At 45.7% G+C, this 21,876-nt stretch overlaps 1 protein-coding gene across 8 annotated transcripts in view; it reads right to left on the bottom strand.

Annotated features, from left to right (window-relative positions):
* kank2 (KN motif and ankyrin repeat domains 2) overlaps nt 1–21,876 on the bottom strand; it is a 156,606-nt gene that overhangs the window by 16,050 nt on the left and 118,680 nt on the right. For all 8 annotated transcript variants that reach the window (XM_073069035.1, XM_073069038.1, XM_073069042.1 and 5 more), the window contains 2 exons: nt 18,078–18,165; nt 13,227–13,446 (listed from right to left, as the gene is read on the bottom strand). In XM_073069035.1, coding sequence (XP_072925136.1) covers nt 13,227–13,446; nt 18,078–18,165 — 308 coding nt within the window. The remainder of the gene's footprint in view (nt 1–13,226; nt 13,447–18,077; nt 18,166–21,876) is intronic.

Genomic DNA, 21,876 nt, shown 5'->3' with positions numbered 1-21,876 from the left:
CACACTGTAGTACTCTTTCAGAACCACACTGCAGTACTCTCTCAGAACCACACTGTAGTACTCATTCAGAAACACACTGTAGTACTAGTTCAGAACCACACTGTAGTACTCGTTCAGAACTACACTGTAGTACTCTCTCAGAACCACACTGCAGTACTCGTTCAGAACCACACTGCAGTACTCGTTCAGAACCGCACTGCAGTACTCGTTCAGAACCGCACTGCAGTACTCGTTCAGAACCGCACTGCAGTACTCTCCCAAAACCGCACTGCAGTACTCTCTCAGAACCGCACTGCAGTATTCTCTCAGAACCGCACTGCAGTACTCGTTCAGAACCGCACTGCAGTACTCTCTCAGAACCGCACTGCAGTACTCTCTCAGAACCGCACTGCAGTACTCTTTCAGAACCGCACTGCAGTACTCTTTCAGAACCGCACTGTAGTACTCTTTCAGAATCACACTGCAGTACTCTCTCAGAACCACACTGCAGTACTCTCTCAGAAACACACTGTAGAACCCGTTCAGAACCACACTGTAGTACCCGTTCAGAACCACACTGTAGTCCTCGTTCAGAACCACACTGTAGTCCTCTCTCAGAAGCACACTGTAGTCCTCTCTCAGAACCACTCTGCAGTACTCTCTCAAAACCACACTGTAGTACTCTCTCAAAACCACACTGCAGCACTCGTTCAGGACCACACTGCAGTACTCGTTCAGGACCGCACTGCAGTACTCTCTCAGAACCGCAATGCAGTACTCTTTCAGAGTCACACTGCAGTACTCTCTCAGAACCACACTGCAGTACTCTCTCAGAAACACACTGTAGTACCCGTTCAGAACCACACTGTAGTACCCGTTCAGAACCACACTGTAGTCCTCGTTCAGAACCACACTGTAGTCCTCTCTCAGAACCACACTGTAGTCCTCTCTCAGAACCACACTGCAGTACTCTCTCAAAACCACACTGTAGTACTCTCTCAAAACCACACTGCAGCACTCGTTCAGGACCACACTGCAGTACTCGTTCAGGACCGCACTGCAGTACTCTCTCAGAACCGCACTGCAGTACTCTTTCAGAACCACACTGCAGTACTCTTTCAGAACCACACTGCAGTACTCTTTCAGAACCACTCTGTAGTACTCGTTTAGAACCACAATGCAGTACTCTTTCAGAACCACACTGTAGTACTCGTTCAGAACCGCAGTGCAGTACTCTCTCAGACTTACACTGCAGTACTCTCTCAAAACCACACTGCAGTACTCTTTCAGAACCACACTGTAGTACTCTTTCAGAATCACACTGTAGTACTCGTTCAGAACCACACTGCAGTACTCGTTCAGAACCACACTGTAGTACTCTCTCACAGCCACACTGCAGTACTCTCTCACAGCCACACTGCAGTACTCTCTCAGAACCACACTGTAGTACTCTTTCAGAACCACACTGCAGTACTCTTTCAGAACCACACTGTAGTACTAGTTCAGAACTACACACTGCAGTACTAGTTCAGAACCACACTGTAGTACTCGTTCAGAACCACACTGTAGTCCTCTCTCAGAACCATACTGCAGTACTCTCTCAGAACCACACTGCAGTACACTCTCAAAACAACACTGTAGTACTCGTTCAGAACCACACTGCAGTACTCTCTCAGAACCACACTGCAGTACTCTCTCAGAACCACACTGCAGTACTCGTTCAGAACCACACTGCAGTACTCTTTCAGAACCACACTGTACTACTCTCTCAGAACCACATTGCAGTACTCTTTCAGAACCACACTGCAGTACTCTTTCAGAAACACACGTTAGTAATCTTTCAGAACCACACTGTAGTACTCGTTCAAAATCACACTGTAGTACTCTTTCAGAACCACACTGCAGTACTCGTTCAGAACCACACTGTAGTACTCTTTCAGAACCACACTGTAGTACTCGTTCAGAACCACACTGTAGTACTCATTCAGAACCACACTGCACTACTCTTTCAGAACCACACTGTAGTACTCATTCAGAACCACACTGTAGTACTCGTTCAGAACCACACTGTAGTACTCTTTCAGAACCACACTGTAGTACTCTCTCAGAACCACACTGCAGTACTCTCTCAGAACCACACTGTAGTACTCGTTCAGAACCACACTGTAGTACTCGTTCAGAACCACAGTGTAGTATTCTTTCAGAACCATACTGCAGTACTCGTTCAGAACCACACTGTAGTACTCTTTCAGAACCACACTGTAGTACTCGTTCAGAACCACACTGCAGTACTCTTTCAGAACCACACTGTAGTACTCTCTCAGAACCACACTGTAGTACTCGTTCAGAACCACACTGCAGTACTCTTTCAGAACCACACTGCAGTACTCTCTCAGAACCACATTGCAGTACTCTTTCAGAACCACATTGCAGTACTCTTTCAGAACCACACTGTAGTACTCGTTCAGAACCACACTGCAGTACTCGTTCAGAACCACACTGCAGTACTCTTTCAGAATCACACTGTAGTACTCTTTCAGAACCACACTGTAGTACTCTCTCAGAACCACACTGTAGTATTCGTTCAGAACCACACTGTAGTACTCTCTCAGAACCACACTGCAGTACTCTCTCAGAACCACACTGCAGTACTCTCTCAGAATCACACTGTAGTACTCTTTCAGAACCACACTGTAGTACTCTCTCAGAACCACACTGCAGTACTCTTTCAGAACCACACTGTAGTAATCTTTCAGAACCACACTGTAGTACTCGTTCAGAAACACACTGTAGTACTCGTTCAGAAACACATTGTAGTACTAGTTTAGAACCACACTGTAGTTCTCTTTCAGAAACACACTGTAGTACTAGTTCAGAAACACACTGTAGTACTCGTTCAGAACCACACTGTAGTACTCTCTCAGAACAACACTGCAGTACTCGTTCAGAACCACACTGCAGTACTCGTTCAGAACCGCACTGCAGTACTCTTTCAGAACCGCACTGCAGTACTCTCTCAGACCTACACTGCAGTACTCTCTCAGAACCACACTGTAGTACTCTTTCAGAATCACACTGGAGTACTCTTTCAGAATCACACTGCAGTACTCGTTCAGAACCGCACTGCAGTACTCTCTCAGAACCGCACTGCAGTACTCTCTCAGAACCGCACTGCAGTACTCTCTCAGAACCGCACTGCAGTACTCTCTCAGAACCGCACTGCAGTACTCTCTCAGAACCGCACTGCAGTACTCTCTCAGACCTACACTGCAGTACTCTCTCAGAACCACACTGCAGTACTCTCTCAGAACCACACTGCAGTACTCTCTCAGAATCACACTGCAGTACTCTTTCAGAACCACACTGTAGTACTCTTTCAGAACCACACTGCAGTACTCTCTCAGAACCACACTGCAGTACTCTCTCAGAACCACGCTGCAGTACTCTTTCAGAATCACACTGTAGTACTCTTTCAGAACCACACTGTAGTACTCTTTCAGAACCACACTGCAGTACTCTCTCAGAACCACACTGTAGTACTCATTCAGAAACACACTGTAGTACTAGTTCAGAACCACACTGTAGTACTCGTTCAGAACTACACTGTAGTACTCTCTCAGAACCACACTGTAGTACTCATTCAGAAACACACTGTAGTACTAGTTCAGAACCACACTGTAGTACTCGTTCAGAACTACACTGTAGTACTCTCTCAGAACCACACTGCAGTACTCGTTCAGAACCACACTGCAGTACTCGTTCAGAACCGCACTGCAGTACTCGTTCAGAACCGCACTGCAGTACTCTCTCAGAACCACACTGCAGTACTCTCTCAGAATCACACTGCAGTACTCTTTCAGAACCACACTGTAGTACTCTTTCAGAACCACACTGCAGTACTCTCTCAGAACCACACTGCAGTACTCTCTCAGAACCACGCTGCAGTACTCTTTCAGAATCACACTGTAGTACTCTTTCAGAACCACACTGTAGTACTCTTTCAGAACCACACTGCAGTACTCTCTCAGAACCACACTGTAGTACTCATTCAGAAACACACTGTAGTACTAGTTCAGAACCACACTGTAGTACTCGTTCAGAACTACACTGTAGTACTCTCTCAGAACCACACTGTAGTACTCATTCAGAAACACACTGTAGTACTAGTTCAGAACCACACTGTAGTACTCGTTCAGAACTACACTGTAGTACTCTCTCAGAACCACACTGCAGTACTCGTTCAGAACCACACTGCAGTACTCGTTCAGAACAGCACTGCAGTACTCGTTCAGAACCGCACTGCAGTACTCGTTCAGAACCGCACTGCAGTACTCTCCCAGAACCGCACTGCAGTACTCTTTCAGAACCACACTGCAGTACTCTTTCAAAACCACACTGTAGTCCTCTCTCAGACCTACACTGCAGTACTCTCTCAAAACCACACTGCAGTAATCTTTCAGAACCACACTGTAGTACTCGTTCAGACCTACACTGCAGTACTCTTTCAGAACCACACTGTAGTACTCTTTCAGAATCACACTGTAGTACTCGTTCAGAACCACACTGCAGTACTCGTTCAGAACCACACTGTAGTACTCTCTCACAGCCACACTGCAGTACTCTCTCACAGCCACACTGCAGTACTCTCTCAGAACCACACTGTAGTACTCTTTCAGAACCACACTGCAGTACTCTTTCAGAACCACACTGTAGTACTAGTTCAGAACTACACACTGCAGTACTAGTTCAGAACCACACTGTAGTACTCGTTCAGAACCACACTGTAGTCCTCTCTCAGAACCATACTGCAGTACTCTCTCAGAACCACACTGCAGTACACTCTCAAAACAACACTGTAGTACTCGTTCAGAACCACACTGCAGTACTCTCTCAGAACCACACTGCAGTACTCTCTCAGAACCACACTGCAGTACTCGTTCAGAACCACACTGCAGTACTCTTTCAGAATCACACTGCACTACTCTCTCAGAACCACATTGCAGTACTCTTTCAGAACCACACTGCAGTACTCTTTCAGAAACACACGTTAGTACTCTTTCAGAACCACACTGTAGTACTCGTTCAGAACCACACTGCAGTACTCTTTCAGAACCACACTGTAGTACTCGTTCAGAACCACACTGTAGTACTCTTTCAGAACCACACTGTCGTACTCGTTCAGAACCACACTGTAGTACTCTTTCAGAACCACACTGTAGTACTCTTTCAGAACTACACTGTAGTACTCGTTCAAAATCACACTGTAGTACTCTTTCAGAACCACACTGCAGTACTCGTTCAGAACCACACTGTAGTACTCTTTCAGAACCACACTGTAGTACTCTCTCAGAACCACACTGCAGTACTCTCTCAGAACCACACTGTAGTACTCGTTCAGAACCACACTGTAGTACTCGTTCAGAACCACAGTGTAGTATTCTTTCAGAACCATACTGCAGTACTCTCTCAGAACCACACTGCAGTACTCTTTCAGAACCACACTGTAGTACTCTTTCAGAACCACACTGTAGTACTCGTTCAGAACCACACTGTAGTACTCATTCAGAACCACACTGCACTACTCTTTCAGAACCACACTGTAGTACTCATTCAGAACCACACTGTAGTACTCGTTCAGAACCACACTGTAGTACTCTTTCAGAACCACACTGTAGTACTCTCTCAGAACCACACTGCAGTACTCTCTCAGAACCACACTGTAGTACTCGTTCAGAACCACACTGTAGTACTCGTTCAGAACCACAGTGTAGTATTCTTTCAGAACCATACTGCAGTACTCGTTCAGAACCACACTGTAGTACTCTTTCAGAACCACACTGTAGTACTCGTTCAGAACCACACTGCAGTACTCTTTCAGAACCACACTGTAGTACTCTCTCAGAACCACACTGTAGTACTCGTTCAGAACCACACTGCAGTACTCTTTCAGAACCACACTGCAGTACTCTCTCAGAACCACATTGCAGTACTCTTTCAGAACCACATTGCAGTACTCTTTCAGAACCACACTGTAGTACTCGTTCAGAACCACACTGCAGTACTCGTTCAGAACCACACTGCAGTACTCTTTCAGAATCACACTGTAGTACTCTTTCAGAACCACACTGTAGTACTCTCTCAGAACCACACTGTAGTATTCGTTCAGAACCACACTGTAGTACTCTCTCAGAACCACACTGCAGTACTCTCTCAGAACCACACTGCAGTACTCTCTCAGAATCACACTGTAGTACTCTTTCAGAACCACACTGTAGTACTCTCTCAGAACCACACTGCAGTACTCTTTCAGAACCACACTGTAGTACTCTTTCAGAACCACACTGTAGTACTCGTTCAGAAACACACTGTAGTACTCATTCAGAAACACATTGTAGTACTAGTTTAGAACCACACTGTAGTTCTCTTTCAGAAACACACTGTAGTACTAGTTCAGAAACACACTGTAGTACTCGTTCAGAACCACACTGTAGTACTCTCTCAGAACCACACTGCAGTACTCGTTCAGAACCACACTGCAGTACTCGTTCAGAACCGCACTGCAGTACTCTTTCAGAACCGCACTGCAGTACTCTCTCAGACCTACACTGCAGTACTCTCTCAGAACCACACTGTAGTACTCTTTCAGAATCACACTGGAGTACTCTTTCAGAATCACACTGCAGTACTCGTTCAGAACCGCACTGCAGTACTCTCTCAGAACCGCACTGCAGTACTCTCTCAGAACCGCACTGCAGTACTCTCTCAGAACCGCACTGCAGTACTCTCTCAGACCTACACTGCAGTACTCTCTCAGAACCACACTGCAGTACTCTCTCAGAATCACACTGCAGTACTCTTTCAGAACCACACTGTAGTACTCTTTCAGAACCACACTGCAGTACTCTCTCAGAACCACACTGCAGTACTCTCTCAGAACCACACTGCAGTACTCTTTCAGAATCACACTGTAGTACTCTTTCAGAACCACACTGTAGTACTCTTTCAGAACCACACTGCAGTACTCTCTCAGAACCACACTGTAGTACTCATTCAGAAACACACTGTAGTACTAGTTCAGAACCACACTGTAGTACTCGTTCAGAACTACACTGTAGTACACTCTCAGAACCACACTGTAGTACTCATTCAGAAACACACTGTAGTACTAGTTCAGAACCACACTGTAGTACTCGTTCAGAACTACACTGTAGTACTCTCTCAGAACCACACTGCAGTACTCGTTCAGAACCACACTGCAGTACTCGTTCAGAACCGCACTGCAGTACTCGTTCAGAACCGCACTGCAGTACTCTCCCAGAACCGCACTGAAGTACTCTCTCAGAACCGCACTGCAGTATTCTCTCAGAACCGCACTGCAGTACTCGTTCAGAACCGCACTGCAGTACTCTCTCAGAACCGCACTGCAGTACTCTCTCAGAACCGCACTGCAGTACTCTCTCAGAACCGCACTGCAGTACTCTTTCAGAACCGCACTGTAGTACTCTTTCAGAATCACACTGCAGTACTCTCTCAGAACCACACTGCAGTACTCTCTCAGAAACACACTGTAGTACCCGTTCAGAACCACACTGTAGTACCCGTTCAGAACCACACTGTAGTCCTCGTTCAGAACCACACTGTAGTCCTCTCTCAGAACCACACTGTAGTCCTCTCTCAGAACCACACTGCAGTACTCTCTCAAAACCACACTGTAGTACTCTCTCAAAACCACACTGCAGCACTCGTTCAGGACCACACTACAGTACTCGTTCAGGACCGCACTGCAGTACTCTCTCAGAACCGCACTGCAGTACTCTTTCAGAACCACACTGCAGTACTCTTTCAGAACCACACTGCAGTACTCTTTCAGAACCACACTGTAGTCCTCTCTCAGACCTACACTGCAGTACTCTCTCAAAACCACACTGCAGTAATCTTTCAGAACCACACTGTAGTACTCGTTCAGACCTACACTGCAGTACTCTTTCAGAACCACACTGTAGTACTCTTTCAGAATCACACTGTAGTACTCGTTCAGAACCACACTGCAGTACTCGTTCAGAACCACACTGTAGTACTCTCTCACAGCCACACTGCAGTACTCTCTCACAGCCACACTGCAGTACTCTCTCAGAACCACACTGTAGTACTCTTTCAGAACCACACTGCAGTACTCTTTCAGAACCACACTGTAGTACTAGTTCAGAACTACACACTGCAGTACTAGTTCAGAACCACACTGTAGTACTCGTTCAGAACCACACTGTAGTCCTCTCTCAGAACCATACTGCAGTACTCTCTCAGAACCACACTGCAGTACACTCTCAAAACAACACTGTAGTCCTCGTTCAGAACCACACTGCAGTACTCTCTCAGAACCACACTGCAGTACTCTCTCAGAACCACACTGCAGTACTCGTTCAGAACCACACTGCAGTACTCTTTCAGAACCACACTGCACTACTCTCTCAGAACCACATTGCAGTACTCTTTCAGAACCACACTGCAGTACTCTTTCAGAAACACACGTTAGTACTCTTTCAGAACCACTCTGTAGTACTCGTTCAGAACCACACTGCAGTACTCTTTCAGAACCACACTGTAGTACTCGTTCAGAACCACACTGCAGTACTCTCTCAGAACCGCACTGTAGTACTCTCTCAGAACCGCACTGTAGTACTCGTTCAGAACCGCACTGTAGTACTCGTTCAGAACCGCACTGCAGTACTCGTTCAGAACCGCACTGCAGTACTCTCCCAGAACCGCACTGCAGTACTCTCTCAGAACCGCACTGCAGTATTCTCTCAGAACCGCACTGCAGTACTCGTTCAGAACCGCACTGCAGTACTCTCTCAGAACCGCACTGCAGTACTCTCTCAGAACCGCACTGCAGTACTCTCTCAGAACCGCACTGCAGTACTCTTTCAGAACCGCACTGCAGTACTCTCTCAGAACCACACTGTAGTACTCTTTCAGAGTCCCACTGCAGTACTCTCTCAGAACCACACTGCAGTACTCTCTCAGAAACACACTGTAGTACCCGTTCAGAACCACACTGTAGTACCCGTTCAGAACCACACTGTAGTCCTCGTTCAGAACCACACTGTAGTCCTCTCTCAGAACCACACTGTAGTCCTCTCTCAGAACCACACTGCAGTACTCTCTCAAAACCACACTGTAGTACTCTCTCAAAACCACACTGCAGCACTCGTTCAGGACCACACTGCAGTACTCGTTCAGGACCGCACTGCAGTACTCTCTCAGAACCACACTGCAGTACTCTTTCAGAACCACACTGCAGTACTCTTTCAGAACCACTCTGTAGTACTCGTTTAGAACCACAATGCAGTACTCTTTCAGAACCACACTGTAGTACTCGTTCAGAACCGCACTGCAGTACTCTCTCAGACCTACACTGCAGTACTCTCTCAAAACCACACTGCAGTACTCTTTCAGAACCACACTGTAGTACTCGTTCAGACCTACACTGCAGTACTCTTTCAGAACCACACTGTAGTACTCTTTCAGAATCACACTGTAGTACTCGTTCAGAACCACACTGCAGTACTCGTTCAGAACCACACTGTAGTACTCTCTCACAGCCACACTGCAGTACTCTCTCACAGCCACACTGCAGTACTCTCTCAGAACCACACTGTAGTACTCTTTCAGAACCACACTGCAGTACTCTTTCAGAACCACACTGTAGTACTAGTTCAGAACTACACACTGCAGTACTAGTTCAGAACCACACTGTAGTACTCGTTCAGAACCACACTGTAGTCCTCTCTCAGAACCATACTGCAGTACTCTCTCAGAACCACACTGCAGTACACTCTCAAAACAACACTGTAGTACTCGTTCAGAACCACACTGCAGTACTCTCTCAGAACCACACTGCAGTACTCTCTCAGAACCACACTGCAGTACTCGTTCAGAACCACACTGCAGTACTCTTTCAGAACCACACTGCACTACTCTCTCAGAACCACACTGCAGTACTCTTTCAGAACCACACTGCAGTACTCTTTCAGAAACACACGTTAGTACTCTTTCAGAACCACACTGTAGTACTCGTTCAGAACCACACTGCAGTACTCTTTCAGAACCACACTGTAGTACTCGTTCAGAACCACACTGTAGTACTCTTTCAGAACCACACTGTCGTACTCGTTCAGAACCACACTGTAGTACTCTTTCAGAACCACACTGTAGTACTCTTTCAGAACCACACTGCACTACTCTCTCAGAACCACATTGCAGTACTCTTTCAGAACCACACTGCAGTACTCTTTCAGAAACACACGTTAGTACTCTTTCAGAACCACACTGTAGTACTCGTTCAGAACCACACTGCAGTACTCTTTCAGAACCACACTGTAGTACTCGTTCAGAACCACACTGTAGTACTCTTTCAGAACCACACTGTCGTACTCGTTCAGAACCACACTGTAGTACTCTTTCAGAACCACACTGTAGTACTCTTTCAGAACTACACTGTAGTACTCGTTCAAAATCACACTGTAGTACTCTTTCAGAACCACACTGCAGTACTCGTTCAGAACCACACTGTAGTACTCTTTCAGAACCACACTGTAGTACTCTTTCAGAACCACACTGCAGTACTCGTTCAGAACCACACTGTAGTACTCATTCAGAACCACACTGTAGTACTCGTTCAGAACCACACTGTAGTACTCATTCAGAACCACACTGTAGTACTAGGCTAGACATTGTGTATATCTCCCAAGTGGTACCTTGATCCTACTTAGCATAGTTGGAACTAACAATTTGAAATTGAAACACAACTGGTGGTTAACACGTAATCTTTGTCTCAACTTCAGAGATCCTGACCTGCTTGTGTGGACTTTGCATGTTCTACCTGTTACTGTGTGGGCTTCCTCCGACCGCTCCAGTTTCCTTCCACAATCCGAAGATGAGTTGTTTGGTAAGGCAGCAGGCCACTGTAAATTACCCCACTGCTGGAACCCATTGGGAGTGATGAGAAGGTGGGGAGAATAAAGTGGGTTTTGTTTGTGATGTTATGCATGGGCTCAGTGTGCCAAAGGGCCTCATTCATGCTGTATGACTCTATATCTCTGCAACTTAATACATCTCTATAGTGTGGCAGTTAGCATAATGTTATTACAGCGCCAGCAACCAACGATCAAAGTTCAATTCCTGCTGCTGTCAGTAAGGAGTTTGTATGTTCTCCCCGTGATCGCGTGGGTTTCCTCCCACATTCCAAAGACATATGTGTTAGGATTAGTGAGTTGTGGGCATGCTACATTGGCGCCAGGAGTGAGGCGACACTAGCGGGCTGCTCCCCACACAATCCTCCCTTGTTTGACTTGATGCAAATGATGCATTTCACTGTAAATACATGTAATAAATAAAGCTAATCTTTATCATTAACTCCCCTTTGATTTATTCCCACGAGCTTACACTATCCTCATCCTTGAATTCCGATCCCTCCATTGTCTCCTTCCCTACCTCACAGTAGTGTAGTGGTTAGTGATACTTGCTACCTGTCCCCACCACATTGGCTGTTAAAGTAAATGATGCATTTCACTGTATGATTTGATGAACATGTGACAAGTAAAAGTATCTTTCATCATGCATCCATTATTTTTATTCAAGTTGTAAGGCTCCCATTCACCTATTCCTCTCTCCTAATGGAGAATCACGGTGAACAAGCAAGGCTGCAATGTGCTCCAGAACTTGCTGTGCCACTAGGCAAGCTGTCCCAGTACCGTTACAACACCAGCATCTACCCAGCAATGTGGACAAGTACAGAAGAAACAGGTCAAGTCCAACCCAGCCTACTCTCAATCATCAGCAAAGTAATGGAAGAGGTCATCAACAGTGCGATCACGCAGCACTTACTCGGCAATAACCTGCTTACGGATGCCCAGTTTGGGTTCCGTCAAGGTCACTCAGCTCCTGACCTCATCAGCTCCTTGGTCCAAACATGGACCAAAAAGCTAAAACCAGAGTTGAGGTGAGAGTGACAGCCCTCAACATCAAGGCAGCATTTGACTGAGTATGGCATCAAGATATCCTAGCTAAGATGGAGACAATGGGAGTTAGGGGGAAAACTCTCCGCTGGTTGGAATCATAACTGATACAGAGGAACAACACACACAAAATGCTGGTGGAACACAGCAGGCCAGGCAGCATCTATAAGGAGAAGCACTGTCGACGTTTCGGGCCGAGACCCTTCGTCAGGACAGAGGAAGATGGCTATGGTGGCTGGAGGTCAGTCACTACAGGAGTTCCTCAGGGAAGTGTCCTCAGACCAACCATCTTCAGCTGCTTCATCAATGACCTTCCTTCCATCATAAGGTCAAAAGTGGGGACGTTTGCAGGTGACTGCACAATGTTCTGCACCATTCGTGACTCCTCAGATAGTGATGCAGTTCATACCCAAATGCAGCAGGATCTAGACAATATCCAGGCTTGTGGCAAGTAATGCAAGTGTGAGCCAATGACCATCTCCATCAAGAGAGGCTCTAACCATCGTCCTCTGACATTCAGTGGCATCACCGTCACTGAATCCCCTACTATTAGCATCCAGGGGGTTACCATTGACAGAAAACTGAACTAGTCTAGCCATATAAACACCAGAGCAGGTCAAAGGTGAGGAATCCTATGGCATGTAACTCACGTCCTGACTCCCCAAAGCCTGTCGACCATCTGGAAGGCTGAGGTCAGGAGTGTAATGGAATAGTCGCCACTCGCCTGGAATAGTGCATCTCCATCAACACTCAACAAGCTTGACACCATCCAGTACGAGGCAGCCCACTTGTACCCCTTCCACAAGCATTCAATCCGTCCACCATCATCGAACAGTTGCAGCAGTGTGTACTATCTACAAGACGCACTGCAAGAACACATCAAAGTTCCTAAGGCACCACCTTCCAGACAACGACCACAATTGTCTAGAAGGATGAGAACAGCAGATACCTGGGAGTGCCACCACTTGGAAATCCCCCTCCAGGTCACACACCATCCTGACTTGGAAACATCACCATTCCTTTATTGTTGCTGGGTCAAAATCATGGCATTCCCTCCCTAAGAGCACTGTTGGTGTACCTACACTTCAGGGACTGCAGCAGTTCACGAAGGCAGCTCATCATCACCTTCTCAAGGGCAACTAGGGATAGGTAATAAATGCTGGCTTAGCTGGCGACGCTCACATCCCTTAAATGAATAAATTAAAAAAACTACAGAGAGTTGAGGCGTACCTGTATCCAGCAACAACTTAACGATCGGGAAGTTGGAATGAGACACGGTGTAGTGAAGGGCTGTATTCCCATTCCCGTCCGCCATGTTCACTATCAGTTCCAGCAAGTTTGGAGACATCGCCTTAAACACAGCCAGGTATCGGCGCACCAACTCAGGATCTGCTGTCTTTGGGCTGGACACCAGGAGCCACTCCTGCTGAACTGTGAGGTAGCTCATCCTCTGCGGGTCAGGTAGGCAATAGTTTATCAGAGACAGATTACATTGTCATTGCAAGTCAGCTAATCTGCACAGAGCTTGCCCGGCTGTACCCTACACAGCACCCAAACTACTGTCCACTTCTTGCAACACCGTGGACTTGCCTCTGACTGGAGGGATGGCAGATGCTGGAAACTGAAGTGACACATGAGATGCTGGAGGAACTCAGAGGGTCAGGCTATGGACTCACTTTCAAAGACTCTACAACTCATGTGCTCAGTATTATTTATTTGCAAATGCACAGTTTGTCTTTTTTTGTACATGGGTTGTTTGTCAGCCTTTGTGTGCAGTTTTTCATTGATTCTATTGGATTTTATTGTTCTGCTGTGAATGCCTGCAAAAAATGAATGTCAGGTTAATATATGGTGACATGTACTATATGTATTTTGTTAATAAATTTACTTTGAACTTGGAACATTGAGCATCTGTGTACAACATGATAAGAGGCATAGATCAAAGTGACAGAAAACTTTCCCAGGGCAGAAATGGCTAATATGAGGGGGTATAATTTTAAGATGATTGGAGGAAAGTATAGCGGGGGGGGGGGGGGGGAGGAAGGGAAATGTCAAAGGTAAGTTTTTTTCCACAATTACCTCTGACTAGTGGGTGTATGGAACACCCTGCAAGGGGTGGTAGAAGAGGCAGATATATTAGGGACATTTAAGAAAAGTGTCAAAAGACACATGAATGATAGGAAAATGGTGGGCTATGTTGAGGGAAGGGTTAGATTGATTTAACATTATAATGTCACACAACATTGTGGGCCACAGAGCCTGTAGTGTGCTGTAGTGTTATGTTCTATGTTATATGAAAATGCTTCTGTGCAGATGAAAGGTCTTGGTCCAAAATATTGTTGGTCCATTTTCCTCCACAGATTCTTCTTGACCTGCTGAGTTCTTCCAGCATCTCGTATATTAGCTCTGGTAGTGTCTTCTTCTTTGAACTAAGCTCTTGTTTTTGTACTTTTTTTTTCTTTTCACTGTCTTTATATTCTGTGTGTGGTCTGTACCTATGTGCCTATTATGCTGTTGTAAGTACATTTTTCATTGTAATGGTACCTCACTGTAGGGGATGACTTGAAAATAAGCCTCAGGACAATTAGCAGAGTCTCTCTAGCCTACACACTTTCATGTAACACACCCTTCTACCTTGCCTGGTTTCCCAACAAACCCTTAGCCAATCTGCTTGAACACCTCCAGCCAAGCTGCCCAGATACCTCATAGAGCAGCAGCATGGAGGCTCACTGACCATAAGATATAGGAACAAAATTAGGCCACGCAGCCCATCGAGCCTGCTTCACCAGTCAATCATGGCTGATTTATTATCCCTCTCAACCCCATTCTCCTGCCTTCTCCCCATAACCTTTGACGCCTTTACTAATCAAGAACCTATCAACCTCTGCTTTAAGTGTACCCAGTGACTTGGCCTCCCACAAACATCTATGACAATGAATTCTACAGATTCACCACCCTCTGGCTGAAGAAATTTCTCCTCATTTCTGTTACAAAGGAATGTCCTGGACTACTCTGGTATTGGAAACATCCTCTCCACATCTTCTCTATCTAGCCCTTTCAATATTCAATGAGATTCCCATCATGCTCCTAATTCCAGTGAGTACAGGCCCAGGGTCATCAAACTGGCCTCATACATTAAACCTTTCATTCCTGGAATCCTTCTTGTGAACTTCCTCTGGACCCTCTCCAACACTAGTACATCATTTCTCAGAGAAGGGGCCCAAAACTGCTCACAATACTCCAAGTATGGTCTGACCAATGCCTCATAAAGGCTCAGTATTACTGTACAGTAATACTCACTTTTACACTCACAAAATGAATGTCAACATTGCATTTCCCTTTTCTTTTGTCACTGCCTCAATCTGCATGTTATCCTTTAGGGAATCCTCCACAAGGACTCCCAATCCCTAGAGAATCCCTACGGCATCTGATGACCCTGTAATCTCAGTCTCAGAGTTGACATCAGAATATCATTCACAAGGGTCTCAGAGGTTGACATCAGAACATCGTTGTAAGGTGTCAGGCCCTGATGGTGTATCTGCCTGGGCACTGAAAACCTGTGCCAACCAATTGGTGGGAGTGCTCAAGGACAACTTCAATCTCTCACTGTTGCAGTCGGAGGTTCCCACCTGCTTCAAAAGGACAATAATCATGCCAGTGCCCAAGAAGAACAGGGAGAGCGACCTCAACAATTATTGCACAGTGTCACTCATATCTACTGGGATGGAGAACTTTGAGAGGTTGGCCATGGCGAGATCAACTTCTGAGACCTGGACCCACTGTAATTTGCTGATCGCCACAATAGGACTACAATGGATGCTCTCCACTCAGCCTTAGATCACCTGGACCATGGCAATTTCTATGTCAGGCTGTTGTTTATTGACTACAGCTCAGTGTTCAATGCAATTATAACCCCAGTTCTAATTAACAAAATGCTGGAGGTACTCAGCAGGCCAGGCAGCATCTATGGAAAAGAGTAAACAGTCAAAGTTTCAGGCTGAAACCCTTCCTGGTCTGCTGAGCTCCTCCAGCATTTTGAGTTTGTTGCCTGGATTTCCAGCACCTGCAGACTTTCTCATGTTTCTCAGTTTGGATCAACAAGGTCCAAAACCTGGGCCTCTGGACCTCCCTCTGCAACTGGATCCTTAGCCTCCTCACCAGAGACCACAGTCAGTGCAGATCGGAAGTAGCATCTCCCCCTTGCTGACAATCAACACTGGCACGCCTCAAGGATATGTGCTAAGCCCACTGCTCTACTCTCTCTATAAACATGATTGTGCAGCTAGGCACAGCTCAAATGCCATCTATAAACTTGCCGGTGACACAACTGTTGCTGGCAGAATTTCAGATGGTGAGGAGAAAGCCTCTCCAGGAGTGAGATAGATTAGCTGGTTGAGTAATGACATAACAACAACCTTCATTCATTGTCAGTAAGACCAAGGAATTGACTGTGGACTTCAGGAAGGGGGTGTTGAGGTGGCACACATCAGTGGAAGGGTAATCAGTTTCAAGTTCTTGGGTGCCAACATCTCTGAAGATCTATCCTGACCCAACATATAGACACAATAACAAAGAAGGAACAGCGGCTATATTTCTTTCGGAGTTGGAGGAGACTTGGTATGACACTAAAGATGCTCTCACATTTCTACAGGTGTACTGTGGAGTGAACTCTAGCTGGTTGCATCACCTTTTGTACCTCTGATTTCTGAATCCCCCACCCCACCCCCACAAACTGCTCTCCACAGATCCACTCATTACGTCTATTATAATCATTCTACACTTTTAAATCTAAATCCTCTGCCTCTAACAATGACTAATAATGGCCTTTACAGATTTGGCATGTTAAGATGGACTCTTGACCTCAGAATCTAGCTTGCCATGATCTTGCACCTTATTGTCTAACGGCACTGCACTTCCTCAGCAGTTGTTTCATTTTGTTCCACTCCCCGTTATTGTTTTACCTTGTTCTACCTCAATGCACCATGTGATGATCTAATCTGTATTAACAGTATTCAAAACAGGCTTTCCACCATTTCTTGGCACATGACAATAATAAACCAGTTCAAATTCTAACTAACGTGCTCAGACATTCTTGAGCCAACACACAGCTAACTACAGTATATCTCCCATAAACTCACTCAAACACAGCCTCATTTTGCCTGCTTATCATTTACCATAACCTGCTCTTTTACTGAAATCATCCTTTGCACTCACTATCACCCCTCCCTCTCCCAACCATATTCACGTTTAATGAGCACCTGAAAGCAGCTAAGAATGTCAAAAGGGATTTTAAATGTTCTTTGTTCACGAGCGACAAACCTGAACTCACCCAGACAAAAGTGAACAAGGCTGGGACTTGGAGAAGGTGCACAGATTTCTGGAAATGTTACCAGGGCTGAGCAAGCTCAGCCACATCGAAAGGCTAGAGAGGTAGGGACTGTTGGAGGCAGGGAAAGTTAGGGAGGATTCAGTCCAGGGAATTACAAATCAAAGCAGGAAATGAGAACAGGGCAACAAGAATTATTTTTACAGAGAGAGGAGAAACAATCAGGATGCCAAAACTGAAAGGGGCTGATGGATTAAGTGTAGAATTGTTATTTTTCTTGTAGTATAACTTTCCTCTGCTGGCTTGTATACAATCACCTACAGATATGAAATTGTTCAGTGAATTTTCCAGCAAATACAATATAGCTACTTCAGTATTTTTCTAGAATTTTAGTTTTCTGTAGCAGGTGTCACACCACTTGAATCTGGCAATTTTCTAGGGTAATTGTTATCTTCTCCTGGAAGGTAGGTGACAGGAAGGAGAATGGCCAGGCTGGCAGGCACCGTGTTGATACTACATCCTACATGCAGATTGGGATGGTGATGGTCAAATCATAGACTTGATGGGTCAAATAGCCTACTTCTGCACCGAACTTTTCTTTAATGTCATGATGATAACCAGCTGCCTTTCACACCACTTTGGTTCCAATAAAATAATCAGATCCTTGGGGTTTGCAGAGGAGGCAAACTGGCAATTCTCTCTGCTGGTGTCACCCTAGCAATGGGGGAGGATCAACAAAGAGTGAGCAAGCATACCACGTCCTTGTTTGTGAAGCCATCTGGGTCGTTCAGGTGTTTCTGCAGAGTCACGCAGGCTGACACCAGGCCCTCAGTCAGCTCAAACCTGAAAGGAAGACACAGGCAAGTGAGCGAGAGGTTTGGAGTCTGTCCCATCACATCTCGAAACACAGCAGGTGTGGTGTGACAAGTTGATCACATTCCCTTGGAGATTTTTGCCCAAGCTTCCATTTGGCATGATTCTTGTTTTGGTCCTTTTGAATTTAAATAAAAATATTTGGGATATGGGGTGGCATGGTAGCATAACACTGCTACAGCGCCTGTGAGCAGGGTTCAATTCCCACTGCTGTCTGTAAGGAGTTTCTACATTCTCCCCATGACAACGTGGGCTTCCCCTGGGTACTCCGGTTCCGTCTCAGATTCCAGGGCACATGGGTTAGTACAGGGGTGGGCAAACTTTTTGACTTGTGGGCCACAAAGGGTTCTAAAATTTGACAGGGGGGCCAGACCAGGAGCAGATGGACGGAGTGTTTTGGTAATACACCTCATAAGAGAAAATAAAATATCATGGGATATGTAGAAAACATGTGCTTTAATTTCAATTGAAAATGAACAAATGCATTTCAACAAAATATCTGTCTTTGAAGTCCCATGGTATTTAGCTATTTATTGAAATGACTTTTAAAACACTGAAAATTAAATGAATAAAATACAGCTTTTTTTAATAGTAACAGTTATTATTTTAAAGCACTGAAAATTCTGTTATCCTTCAAGATATTATCATCATCACTCTCCTCCTGACTGTCTTTATTTCAAAAATGGTAGGAGATGCAGGTCTACTTGTCCTGCTCCTTTTTATTCAATTGTCCCCTGTGCCAAAACTCAACAACGACCAGCACAAGGACAGAACAGTGACAGCGCGCCAGTATGCGGAGCGCGTTATTTGATCTGGAGCGCATTTTTTATTTTGAGAACGTACGTGCACCTGCGCACTACTCATGTCCATCACTTAACAGAAATGACATGTAACATGTAAGGCTTATTGAAAAAAATATTTTCAAATGTATTTTTTTACATAACACAACGAAGAAACTTATTTTTAATTTCAGTGGGAACAGTGTTGTTGGTCTCCCTTTTTAGCCAGCGCATCAAAGTCTGGATTTAGTTTTGTTGTGGCGATTCTCAGGATGGATCTGAGGTGTTAACAAGGTTTATTAATATAATTTCATCAAGTTCTGCGGGCCGGATTAAAAAGCTTAACGGGCCGCATATGCCTGGGTTAGTAGGTCAGTTGGTCACATGGGTGATGTGGTCTCATGGGCTGGAGGGGTGTGTTACAGTGCTGTATCCTTAAATAAAGACAAATTAAAAAAATTAAAAATTCTATAACGCTACAACCAAACACAGAGCCAATATCAGTAGTTAACACAAAGTAAATTTAAACTTCTCTAACCATGTTGGATCAATTGTGAGAGGGTGGCAAATGCACATGCAGCCAATTGATTGGTTTTCCTACACATGGTGAGCTCTCTGCTCTTGCGTGGGCTTTTGAGTTTGCATGTTTCTGTCACTCCTGCACTGCAAGTTGTCTATTGTGTACCAGGGCTAACATAACTTAGTATAAACACTTAATCCCGTAACGCCATTCTCTCTCCTGCTCCGCACATACATAACAGTTCCCAACCTTATCTAGGGTGACATTTATCCTCTGCAGTACTCAATGGTCCTGGAATACCTCCATGGTATTTGTGGTCACCATGTGCTCCTTCTTCACAGTTACCTGGGCAGGGATATCCCCCCGGAATGTAGCCAGGCAGTCAGCCTGGGCGGAGCCCTTTGCTGCCAGCCTCCAGGACCCAAGGAGAGCCATCTTTGCCACCCTCAGGAGCAGGGTTACTTGGACACGATCCTCCTTCCTTGCCCACCTTCGTACAAGGTGGCCAGTTATGAAGAGGGTGGAGCTAAAATGTAAGCAGTCCCTGCAGATGTGCGAATAGGACTACAGCCTCGTACACACCAGGTACACGTCTCTCCCAGCCTGAAGGAACGAGAAAGGACTGGAACTAAACATGCCATGGGAGTGTTTGACGGAGAAGCTCTACCCTGTCCCGATCTGCACTGGGACGGTGAAGGAATTGCTTTATTCTATATCTAACTTGTCTTTTCCCTAATGTTTGTTTGGAATTCTGTGAATTTTTTTTGTTTTACAGTAAATTTATTAAAAAAGATTTTAAAAATTGTCCCGCTCTGAAAGATGTACTCCAGAATCCAGACACTGTGCTCTACTCTCTACATAACCTGTGCTGGCTCGACCCTGGAGTACTTCACTCTCCCTCAATCATCAGTTAATGACCCTGCCTCATCGATCCATCAGTCTCTATTGCTGTGCATGCAGAGATTGCAAGGATTTCCCCTCAGTGTTCTAGTTTCCTCTCACATCCTAAAAGGAATGTGGGTCGGCAGGTTAACTGGATGCTGTAGATTACCTCTAGTGTGTGGTTGGTTGGTAGGAGAGTCAGAGTGGGGAAATTGATGGGTACATGGGTTACAGGGAAAGAACTGGAGGAATGCGATTGTTGGGCTAGTTTTGAGAATCAGCATAAAAATGATGGACCAACTGGCCTCCTTTTCTATCACACGAGAGTAAAATCCTGTGCTGTACTTGGCCTGATAATGACTAATGTGGAAGTCAGAGGAAGGGTAATACCGCATCTGAGCCTTGGGAGGACTGTCCTGAGACAGTTTGCTGGTCCTGACTGCCTCATTTTCACCATGGGTGTCAAGTTCTTATACACATCTACCCTTCATTAAGAAGGCCTTAAAGCTTTCTGCTTCTTTCTCAACGAAAGACCCAACTAGTCCCCCTCCACCAACACCCTCCCCTGTCTGGCAGAGCTAGTCTTCACCCTCAGCAATTTGTCTTTTGGCTCCTCCCACTTCCTTCAAACCCCAGGGGTAGCCATGGGCCCCAGCTATGCCTGCCTTTTTGTTGGCTACGTAGAACAGTAGTTCTATATGGCCATGTTCCAAGCCTTCCCTGGTAGTGCTCCCCAACTCTAGCTGCACTATATTGATGACTGCATCGATGCTTCTTCATGTTCCCATGTTGACCATGTCAATTTCATCACTTTGCCTCCAACTTCCACCCTACCCTTAAATTCATTTCCATTGTCTCCACCACATCCATTCCTAGGATGATGCTTTTCTGTCCTTCTTCCAAGGACAGGTTTTCCCTTCTTCCACCATTGATACTGTCCTTACTCGCATCTCCTCCATTTCCTAGACATCCGCACTCACCCTATCTTCCTGCTCCCGTAACAGGGATAGATTTCCTCTTGTCCTCACCTATCACCCCATGAGTCTTCATATCAACACATCATTCTCCGCAACTTCTGTCACCTTCAATGGGATCCTACCACCAAACACATCTTTACCCCCCCCCTCCACTCTCCGCTTTCTGCAGGGATTGCTCCCTCCATGATTCCCTTGCCTATTCATCCCTCCCCACTGATCTCCCTCCTGGTACATATCCCTGCAAGCAACAGGAATGCCACAAATGCCTATTCACCTCCTCTCTTACCTCAGTTCAGGGCCCTAAACAGTCCTCTCAGATGAGGCAACACTTCATCTGCAAATCTCTTGTGGTCATCTATGTATCCGATGCTCTAAGTGCTGCCTCCACTACATTGGTGAAACCTGACATAGATTGGGGAACCGCTTTGTCGAGCACCTCCACTGCATCTGCTAAAAAGCAGAATGTCCCGGCGGTCTATCGTTTTTATTTCTATTGTTGCTCCCGTTCCGACATGTCGGTCCA

This window comes from Hemitrygon akajei, chromosome 16 (genome assembly GCF_048418815.1).
Source record: "Hemitrygon akajei chromosome 16, sHemAka1.3, whole genome shotgun sequence".
In the NCBI taxonomy this organism is placed as follows: domain Eukaryota; kingdom Metazoa; phylum Chordata; class Chondrichthyes; order Myliobatiformes; family Dasyatidae; genus Hemitrygon; species Hemitrygon akajei.
Note: the sequence above shows the minus strand (reverse complement) of the source record. Positions and strands in the feature narration are given on the sequence as shown.